At 38.4% G+C, this 10,555-nt stretch overlaps 2 protein-coding genes across 4 annotated transcripts; one reads left to right on the top strand and one right to left on the bottom strand.

Annotated features, from left to right (window-relative positions):
- Positions 1 to 1,183: 1,183 nt before the first annotated feature.
- On the top strand, positions 1,184 to 6,356 carry LOC18015211 (probable sucrose-phosphate synthase 4). Of its 3 annotated transcripts, none has more exons than XM_006397034.2 (15): positions 1,184 to 1,389; positions 1,464 to 1,708; positions 1,958 to 2,047; positions 2,122 to 2,351; positions 2,447 to 2,510; positions 2,588 to 2,787; positions 2,885 to 3,365; positions 3,515 to 3,646; positions 3,755 to 3,886; positions 4,014 to 4,190; positions 4,436 to 4,489; positions 4,590 to 4,652; positions 4,748 to 5,590; positions 5,700 to 5,827; positions 5,919 to 6,356. In XM_006397034.2, exons 2-15 carry the CDS (start codon positions 1,490 to 1,492, stop codon positions 6,193 to 6,195), a joined length of 3,090 nt encoding a protein of 1,029 aa, XP_006397097.1. In that variant the 5' UTR covers positions 1,184 to 1,389; positions 1,464 to 1,489; the 3' UTR covers positions 6,196 to 6,356. The 3 variants fall into 3 exon arrangements, with proteins under 3 accessions (XP_006397097.1, XP_024009990.1, XP_024009989.1); XM_024154222.1 differs by having other exon boundaries at positions 1,198 to 1,389; positions 1,474 to 1,708; positions 1,958 to 2,042; positions 2,118 to 2,351; XM_024154221.1 differs by having other exon boundaries at positions 1,198 to 1,389; positions 1,958 to 2,042; positions 2,118 to 2,351.
- Positions 6,357 to 7,288: 932 nt separating this feature from the next.
- Positions 7,289 to 7,987, bottom strand: LOC18015210 (DPH4 homolog). The gene has a single exon (XM_006397033.2). It carries the CDS (start codon positions 7,891 to 7,893, stop codon positions 7,354 to 7,356), a length of 540 nt encoding a protein of 179 aa, XP_006397096.1. The 5' UTR covers positions 7,894 to 7,987; the 3' UTR covers positions 7,289 to 7,353.
- Between the last annotated feature and the right edge of the window lie 2,568 nt (positions 7,988 to 10,555).

Genomic DNA, 10,555 nt, shown 5'->3' with positions numbered 1-10,555 from the left:
ATGCCAAGTCTGTCCAAATGAAATGTGTAGGTTTTATACAATTTTAGTCCAAAAATTATTCGGTTTATGTCGGCAATATTTTTTACGAAGTGAAAAACCGACAACCAAAAGGAATGAACCAAATTAACCTATTAAACCGATTGCCAAAGGTACATTACAATTACAAACAAGGGTAGCTTAGAGCAATCGTGATATTTAATACTCATTAGAAGAAATGAACGAAGGAGAAATGAGAAATGATTGGCTAGAACATTAAAAATATCCATGATTTTTGTCATTTGTTGTGCATTCAAATATATTTACTGCTAAATTACAATTTTTTAGAATTGACGCAAATGCAAATGGACATCAACATATCATACGGATGAATTTGGATTTTTCCCTATTCATATACTGGGGGGAAAAATAGTTTTTTTTTTTTTTAATTATAAACGGGTGGATAAATTATTGGTGCAAATGAGCATCAACATTATTTACCATTTCGGTTAATATTTACCATTTCCTGCTCAGATTCGTATGTGCTTTCTTCTTCAACTAGTAGCTAATTGAAGTATCTATTTGTGAAAGCTTGGAATATGCTCTGTTCCATTATTTCACATACCAAACAGAGCAAACAACATATTCATACACGACTTCAAATTTCTTTTCTTCACGTGTCTACCTGCAAATAAACAATAACATACATCTTCATATTAAAACCCATCTTACTCAATCCCAATTACAGAAAACAAAAAGCATACTATACTTCTAACTGAAATAAAACCGTAGGAATGGATTTAGAAGCCATTACAATCTGTCGAAAACAGGGTTTAACAGGGCTTAATCGAGTTTCTTCCGGATATTTTTCTTACGTTCGAGACCCTATTTTAGTATCTAGAGGTTTTGGTCCCCAACAAAGACGTTAAACTTCAGTGAGAGATGGCAAGGCAGAGTCTAGAAAACATGAGGCTATAAAAACAAGTCTAATGGGAACAATGGAGCAAAAGGCCCTAAACCACAAATTATTCTCTATTTCCACAGCAAAATACAGAGAAACTTGAAAAAAGGAAATGGGTGATTCTTATTCCACTAGAGAATCTGATAATTGAAAAAAAAAAATAAACTTACTAAAGAAGATTCTCTTTGAGATTAAGACAGAATATAAGTCTTTCCAGAGTTTATGTAAACACATGACGTTGTAATATGCCCTGTCTGAGAGATAACATAGAGAACCAGAACCACACCAGACCTTTTTCTTTAACTTTTCCTAAACAAAATTCTGAATTTAAATAGCAGAAAAGAAAAGAGAAAAAGGAGGGACCTTTTGTATGAGATTATAAAATGACAAGCTAAGTTGATATCCAAAAACTAGGCCTCTCTCTCTCCACCCTCTTAGCTGAAGGAGGTTCGGTATGTAAAGTGCCATAAAATCTTGTTTTCTACTGTTGTGTTTATAGATGTTTATGTTACTTTTTTTGTCAAAGGACTTTTCAGTGCAACAATCAGAGAGATGGCAAGAAACGAGTGGATCAACAGTTACCTGGAAGCTATTCTTGATGTTGGAACAAGCAACAAGAAGAGGTTCGAGAGCAACTCCAAGATCGTCCAGAAGCTTGGAGATATGAATAGGAAAGAACATCAAGAGAAGGTGTTTAGTCCCATCAAGTACTTTGTGGAAGAGGTCGTCAACAGTTTCGATGAGTCTGACCTGTATAAAACATGGATCAAGGTTCGATCCTCAATCTATATCTTTATATCAATGATATAACACAAAATGATACGAAGAGAACATAATCTCCCATAAATATGGAAGTGACCGAGTTAAAGTTCGTATGATCAAAGAAAGAATCAAAGAATATGGTAGATGGTTAGATTATCGTCCAAAACCCAAAATGATTCTAGTAAAACCAAAATAATTCATTTACAAATAGTAGTCAAGTACCCGCGAGTTATGGTGGAGGTACCTTTCTTGTGACAGGTGATAGCAACAAGGAATACTCGTGAACGCAGTAACAGGCTTGAGAATATATGCTGGCGTATCTGGCATCTTGCACGCAAGAAAAAACAGGTTTGTTTCCCTTTAATAAAGAACAGGTGAGTTCTCAGTTTTGCTTTTTTTTAAAAAATTGAATCCTTCCACAGATTGTGTGGGATGACGGGATTAGACTTTCCAAACGGAGAGATGAACGTGAACAAGGCCGCAATGATGCGGAAGAGGATCTTTCTGAGCTTTCAGAAGGAGAAAAAGAGAAGAGTGACGTTGTTACAACTCTCGAACCACCTCGAGATCACATGTCCCGTATCCGCTCTGAAATGCAAATTTGGTCAGAAGATGATAAATCAAGTCGTAACCTTTACATTGTCTTAATCAGGCAAGTAGGGTTTGTTTATCTGATTTATTTGTATTGTCAAGATGCTCTTGAGACTTACCAGGTGCCTCTATTTGGTTATACTTTGCCCACTGCAGTATGCATGGACTAGTGCGTGGAGAAAATATGGAGCTTGGAAGAGACTCTGATACTGGTGGCCAGGTAATGGTGATTCACGTGTCGCCTCTGGTTTTGTTAGCTTTGCATCAACCTGAAGGGTCTTGTTAATGGATGATTAGGTGAAATATGTTGTTGAGCTTGCTCGTGCTTTGGCCAACACTGAAGGTGTCCACAGGGTCGATCTCTTAACACGACAGATCAGTTCACCAGAGGTTGACTCAAGCTACGGCGAGCCAATTGAAATGTTATCATGCCCTCCAGAAGGTAGCGGAAGCTGTGGTTCCTACATTATTCGCATCCCCTGTGGTTCTCGGGACAAGTACTATTACAGAAAACTCCTTAGAATTTAAGTATTCAAATTCCTTCTTTGTAAAAGAACAGTTAGTTTCTCTATACTCATGTTTTTTCAAATGCAGGTACATACCTAAGGAGTCACTCTGGCCCCATATTCACGAGTTTGTTGATGGGGCGCTAAATCACATAGTGGACATAGCAAGGTCTCTCGGAGAGCAAGTGAATGGAGGAAAGCCAATATGGCCTTATGTAATTCACGGCCACTATGCTGATGCAGGAGAAGTAGCTGCACATTTGGCAGGAACGTTAAATGTGCCAATGGTGCTAACTGGCCATTCTTTGGGAAGGAACAAGTTTGAGCAGTTGCTTAAACAAGGGAGAATTACCAGAGAGGATATTAACAAAACATACAAGATCATGAGGAGAATAGAAGCTGAAGAACTGAGCCTAGATGCAGCCGAGATGGTGGTGACAAGCACAAGGCAAGAGATTGAGGCCCAGTGGGGACTGTATGATGGGTTTGATATCAAGCTGGAGAGGAAACTCAGGGTTAGAAGACGGCGTGCAGTTAGCTGCTTTGGCCGATACATGCCACGAATGGTGGTATAAGTCCTTTTCCGCCTCCCACAAGATCTGATCAATGAAAATGAGACAATAACAATGACTATCATATAAACTATACCAGCTAACTGAACAGTAAACTTAAGTGAAGTAGAGTCATTCACCAATCTTACCTGTCTTTTTGGCATCAGGTTATACCACCAGGTATGGATTTCAGCTACGTCTTGACACAGGATTCACAGGATGCTGACGCAGATCTGAAGTCGCTAATTGGCCCTGACCGAAACCAGATAAAAAAGCCTGTACCTCCAATATGGTCCGAGGTACTTTTTCTCATATCCAGTCTCCTGTAAATAGAAAGGTTACAGTCTTTTTTTTCCCTGCCTTTAAATCCGTGGAGCAAATAACTGCATGAACCTTACCATCTGCAGATAATGAGATTTTTCACAAATCCTCATAAGCCAACCATACTTGCACTGTCTCGCCCTGACCCCAAGAAAAACGTCACCACATTGCTCAAAGCTTTTGGTGAATGTCAGCCTCTTCGAGAACTAGCCAACTTAGTAAGTATCTCAGCATTTACTACTCTTACTACACATGCATGTCTAGTGAACTGAGATATGAAGATTTCTAATGGGCATTCTGCTCATTCACCTGGCTTGCTAATTATTTGGTAATAAACCTGTTCAGACACTTATACTGGGAAACCGAGATGACATTGAAGAAATGTCTAATAGCAGCTCAGTAGTTCTCATGAATGTGTTAAAGCTGATAGACCAGTACGACTTGTACGGCCAAGTAGCCTATCCCAAGCATCACAAGCAATCTGAAGTTCCAGATATTTATCGATTAGCAGCCAAAACAAAGGTACTTAACAGGAAAATCCTATTAAACAATATGACTCGCTGACGCTGTTTACTCCTCATGGTTCATCAAGTAGAATATACATCACAGACTTTTATTTCGATATGAGAATGCTCAGACCTGTGATAGTTTCTCTGAGTTTACAAACTACAAAAGATAGAAATATCAATAGCAATTCACAAGAACTCTTAGCTCCTACTCTTAGCAACATGAACACTGTAATTCTAAGGTGACTTTCTCTCTTGAAGGGGGTTTTCATCAATCCAGCTCTAGTGGAGCCGTTTGGTCTCACGCTCATTGAGGTAAGTAGCACCTATGCCAATCTCCAAGGTTATGCTTCCTTACCTCTTATACACACAACTTATAAGATCTTCATGCCGCACCATTTGTTGCGTATGACAGGCAGCTGCTTATGGTCTGCCCATTGTTGCCACCAAAAATGGTGGGCCTGTTGATATCCTGAAGGTAATCAAATTTCTTAATTACAAAACCAGCTGCATAAAGACATAGCCACACCTCACTGATCCCGAAAAGCTTATTATCATATGTTTTTGTCCCAGGCACTAAACAACGGTCTCCTAGTTGACCCCCATGATCAAGAAGCCATTTCTGATGCCCTTCTAAAGCTAGTTGCTAACAAACATCTCTGGGCTGAGTGCAGAAAAAATGGACTCAAGAACATCCACCGTTTTTCATGGCCAGAGCACTGCCGTAACTACCTTTCGCATGTTGAACACTGCAGAAACCGACACCCCACCAGTAGTCTCGACATAATGAAAGTTCCAGAAGAGCCGATAAGTGATTCTCTAGGGGATGTTGATGACATATCTTTGAGATTCTCCATGGATGGAGATTTCAAGCTCAATGGGGAACTAGATGCAAGTACTAGACAGAGGAAACTAGTCGACGCCATAAGTCAAATGAATTCTATGAAAGGTAGCTCATCTGTTCTCTACAGCCCTGGTAGGAGGCAGATGCTCTTTGTGATTACTGTTGATTCCTATAATGACAATGGAGACATAAAAGAGAATTTGGAAGATATCATCAAGAATGTGATGAAAGCTGCAGCTTTGACATCGGGCAAAGGAAAAATAGGTTTTGTACTGGCAACGGGTTCAAGCGTGCAAGAAGTTATGGAGATTACTAAGAAAAACCTGATTAATTTAGAAGATTTTGATGCAATAGTTTGTAACAGCGGAAGTGAGATCTACTATCCATGGAGAGATATGGTTGTTGATGCAGACTATGAAGCTCATGTGGAATACAAATGGCCTGGTGAAAATATAAGGTCAGTGATTATGAGACTTGCATGTACAGAACCTGCAACTGAGGATGACATCACAGAGTATACAAGCGCATGCAGTACAAGATGCTATGCAATTTTTGTGAAACAAGGAGTCGAGGTAACTCTTTCAATGAATCTATTTCTCATCAAGAGGACAGCTTAAACCTAATACATACATCCCTCAAAATCATGAAACTAGTATTGATCTCTATGTGTGTCAATGGCAGACTCGAAGAGTTGATGATCTTAGGCAGAGGCTACGGATGAGAGGTTTAAGGTGCAACATTGTCTATACGCATGCTGCAACGCGGCTAAATGTTATACCACTATGTGCATCAAGAATACAAGCAGTCAGGTTAGATACTGTCAAGACTAAATACTTTCTACAACCATATACGCTATGTGTAAGATAAATGAAAATGACACGACTTGATGGGTTTATGTAGGTATCTTTCGATAAGGTGGGGAATTGACATGTCCAAGTCTGTTTTCTTCTTGGGAGAAAAGGGAGACACAGACTATGAAAACTTGCTGGGTGGTCTCCACAAAACCATCATTCTTAAAGGTGTAGTGGGATCTGATAGTGAGAAGCTTCTTCGCAGTGAAGAAAATTTCAAAAGAGAAGATGCAGTTCCACGAGACAGCCCTAACATTTCCTATGTCGAAGAGAATGGTGGACCTCAGGAAATTCTATCCAGTTTAGAAGCCTATGGGATAAAGTAATCTTCTCTTTATTACAACAGTTCATATACTTCAATGGGTTGGTACATCGTGAATAATAACGAGACTACACAACATCATCTGTAAAATATTAGGTACTACAATAAAATAAAAAGCTGGATATAACTTTGCAAGCACGGATTCAATAGATTCCTAGTTCTTTAGGTGTTTGCACTCAACACATTCGTAGAAAGTTTGACAGCTACCTGAAGGTACTCTACTTAGTGTGCTATTGCCCCTCCCCTGGATTACCATACACCAACAACGTGTTCATCGTCACATCAGAGTTTTGCAGTTACAATTTTCCCTGCACAAGTCGAAGTAGCAGTGATTACCGAATTGGAAACCAAATTGAGCCTAAAATCCAAATGTACGATCAAATGCTAGCAGCCTGTGGATTCCAAAACCAAAATATGCTCGATCAGCACAACCAGAACACAAGGAGACACCATTGAATAATTGATTCATCAATACATGCCAATAATGAAACTGAAATCAGAAACTATGACAGAAAATTAGTCCTGATCTAGGTCTTACTCCAATGTCAAGGTTGCAGGAATCTGTATCAGAAATCATCACCACTTGGTCCTCTACATCTAACTTCAATCAATTCGACCGTAAATATCAGATAAGGCAAGACAGTATCTATATAGCTGCTTCTCGGTCAGATTCTTATCCTTGATTCATTTAATCAGAAGCACAAATGGAAACTTATAAAAGATTACGAAACAGATCTTTGCAAGAACACACAAAAGAAGACAATGTCTCGTGAATATTCTGGTTCGAGCAAATTGAAAAGGAGACCGGATTGAAACTAGAGAGGAAAGAACGAGAAGCAAAACCGAAAGTGCTCTTTTTTGTTTCCCATTATAATTCAAGTTCCAAACAGAACTAAAGTTCTTCAACTAGTATAACAAATGAGTACAAAAGACACAAAAGAATAAGCAAGCGGGAGAATTTCCAAATCTGAACCAAACAATATCACATTGGTTGCATTGATCACATCTCCAGCCATACTTTTCTTAAAAGAATCTATCCACACAGTCAAAATCATCCTCAAGCAGAATTCCTCTCACAATGGAATAAAGAGATCACCTTGACGAGAGAATCCTCAAACCCAGAATATACGTATTTCACCCTAAACCCAGATCACCACATTGCTCACAATTGATCATCTTGGAGAGGAATCTTCATATCCGAATCAACCCAAACTCGGGTTTTCAAAGAGCAAGATCCACAAGGAAGAACAACAGACGCAACAAAAGCACCTAATCTCCTAACTTTAACACAATCTCCATCTCTTAAGAATGCAAAACCCATAGTCTCTAGCTCAGAGGAATCAACAGAGAAGTAATCACCACACCTACACTGATAAAAAATCTCCATAACTTCACCTTCTCCAGCGATCTCAACTGACATATCCTCTACGCTAATCTCATCAGCAGTGATCCCGTCCTGTCTCGAAGATCGAAGGTCATTGTCGTAAACCACACGTAGCTCGGCGTCGCTTAAAACCTCCCACGCCTTTTGGATCTTCAGAAACTTTTCGTCTGAGCTACAACGAGAAGTGTTGATTTTATCAGGATGAGAGCGAAGGAGAGCGGAACGGTAGCGATTTCGGATTTCTTCATAGCTCGCATCCTCTTTCACGGAGAGAATCTCGTAGTACGTCTCGTGGACAGAGTTTTCACCGAGAAGCATGATTGTTTAAATCCCCTTCTGCAACGGTGGAGACGGACGGCGATTGGAATGGGATTGAGATTCTCCGGCGACGGCGACGGCGATAGAAGGTTAAGAGACCAAAGGGGAATTATAGGGATTAAGGGTAGGCATTTCGGTTTTCTAGAATAGGTTTTCCGGTTTAGGATTTTGGAAATAATGAAAAGTAAAACCGAGTTTTATTTTAGTTGTAAAAAAAGGGTTAATTAGCTCAATATGGCTCACCCCTTTGTTACATAGAGACTATGTATGTTCTACAATTACTTAATAATGAAAGTTTTACTTTGCCGGAAAAAAAAAAAATTAGCTCAATATCTAAGACCATGAACATTGCAGAGACTCAGTAGTATTTTAATAATATATGTTAGCTGAATACCTATATAAGAAATCTATTATTTTTGATTAAATATTGCAGAGATCCTTTGGAATTGTTTTTAAAAAAAAACATTTAACTCAAAAAAAGATAATTATTTCATTACAAATATTAAGAGAAGAACATAAAAAGAATTAAAACATAAATTTTGTTACAAACTTCAGTTGACATTTTAGTAATGTCCAAATTTTTGCCAGATATTCTCCATTAAATCGACTTTCAGTTTCTCATGTTGTCGTCTATCACAAAGTTTTGTTCTAGCAAACATACTATTCTCAAGATTTGAAGTATCTGTTTCATATGCGAGATCTACAGTTGCACTTCCGCTTCCTTCTCCGTGATGGAATTCTGAAACATTTGAGAGTGCGTATCCATCTTTTTCATCTTCTACGATCATATTGTGGAGTCCACAAAGTTAGTGGGTTGAGCATATGGATATGCCGAAGACATGAAAATGTTAGTGAAGAAATGAAAAGGTTGTGAAGAAAGGTAGGAAAAAGGAATGAAAAGGTTGTGAAGAAAGGTAGGCAAAAGGAATGAAGAGGTTGTGAAGAAAGGTAGAAAACAGGAATTAAAAGAGGAGCAGAGTAGCTGTTAAAAAGCAGAAGAAGGATCGGGTTTTAAAAACCAGAAAAATGGAAAGAAGGCATTGAAAGCAAACAACAAAGTCAGAAAACTCTCTAACGTTAAAAGCAATAAACACCAACTACCATCGATGAGACATAAAGGTCTCTAAACATTAAAGCAATCAAGACCTCAAACTTAAACATTAAAGCAATCAAGACCTCAAACTTAAACCTTAAAACTTCAACTACCATCGATGAGAAACATTCAAGCCTAACTAAATCCAGCCATTAATATTATTACCAACTACAAATCTCCCTAAAATGAACAAGCCTTTATTACATTACCAACTACAAAGCTACATTTTTATGCTAAAGCCTATTAATAAGGTTTGAAGATTGCTTACCAGGAATTACTTCTGTCTTCTGCTTTAATGCTCAAAGATTGCTTCACCTGTCTCGCCAATTTAGATGTATAGCCTTTAAGCTGCATTGAAAGAAAATCAAAAACCAAGTTTAGTTTCAAATAATGTACCCGATTGATGCATATCCTAAATCAGAGAAGGTTAACAAACAAACAACCAATCTGAATCAAATAAAATAATCCCAATCTCAAACATTGTCTTATTGTCACTTACACAAACACAACACCATATTTCTACATCACCGATTGAAGTAAGAAAATGGTATATACAACAAACAATTCAATTCATAAGAGATGAATGCAATACCATCGATCAGAACCCTATATTATACCCTATACCAAACCCACTAATCGAAACCACGAATCAAATAACCTCACATCAAATAATCAAACTGTTTCGATCCTAAAATCGAAAACCCTAAATTATCAAACCGATTGAAACCCATAAATCAAATAATCATATAATTTGATCCCTAACCAATTCAGAAGAAGAATCGAAAACCCGAACAGATGAAGATAGAATCGAAAACCCGAACAGATCAATCAAAACGGATTGATTTCGCAAAAAAAAAAAAATGAAGACAGGAGGGAAAAGAAGATGGCTTATCTCCGCGTCTCGATCCTCTGGTGTTGGCCTCCGAACGATGTCGACGAAGTCGCAGAGATTTGCCACCAAAAGCTCGTCATCGCCACCAAAAGATCGTCGAAGTATTTTACGGAGAATACGAGGAGAAGTGTGTCGGGGAAAAGAGGAAGGGAAAGAAAAAAAAAATTTTCCCCAAATTCATTTGCCAATCACAACGAAGCACGTGTCTCTCAATACCGTCTCCAACAGTTTCATTTTAAGCGACGTTGGACAAATTTGAGAGACGCGTTTTCGTAAAAAAATTGTTTTTTAATAACAAGAGACGCCATAGAGACGACCGATGTTCATGCTCTAAGGAGTTTTTCTGTTCTCTCTCTTCACTCATCTCTATCATTCAGAAAGAGAGAGAGCACTTTTTCTCCCTCTCTTATGTGCTCTATTCCAATCAATATCGGAGCCTCTATTCCGTTTTAAACAGATAATAATCTCTGACTTAATCCGGTAATAAATTTTCGACAAGTTTGGATATGTTTTGTCCTAATTCTTCCTGTGTTTTGGTCTTCTTATAGGTGATGCGGCATTTTAGTTCTGGCGATATGTGTCGGAATCTTCTTCTTCAATCTCTGGCATCATCCTCTCTCAAAGACAATCTTCACAGAGTCCCTATCATACGCCTAACGGCAAAGGGATGGGTGTTG

The sequence above is a fragment of the Eutrema salsugineum genome, unplaced genomic scaffold (assembly GCF_000478725.1).
Source record: "Eutrema salsugineum unplaced genomic scaffold, Eutsalg1_0 scaffold_3, whole genome shotgun sequence".
Lineage (NCBI taxonomy): Eukaryota > Viridiplantae > Streptophyta > Magnoliopsida > Brassicales > Brassicaceae > Eutrema > Eutrema salsugineum.
This window is presented reverse-complemented; position numbering and strand designations above follow the sequence as displayed.

What these genes read in the sequence shown, in the direction of transcription:
- LOC18015211 (XM_006397034.2), top strand. Translation starts at nt 1,490, where the DNA reads ATGGCAAGAAACGAGTGGATCAACAGTTACCTGGAAGCTATTCTTGAT. An exon ending in GGCCTGTTGATATCCTGAAG is followed by an intron (nt 4,653 to 4,747) that starts GTAATCAAATTT and finishes TTTTTGTCCCAG; the next exon opens with GCACTAAACAACGGTCTCCT. An exon ending in TCAAGAATACAAGCAGTCAG is followed by an intron (nt 5,828 to 5,918) that starts GTTAGATACTGT and finishes GGGTTTATGTAG; the next exon opens with GTATCTTTCGATAAGGTGGG.
- LOC18015210 (XM_006397033.2), bottom strand. Translation starts at nt 7,893, where the DNA reads ATGCTTCTCGGTGAAAACTCTGTCCACGAGACGTACTACGAGATTCTC.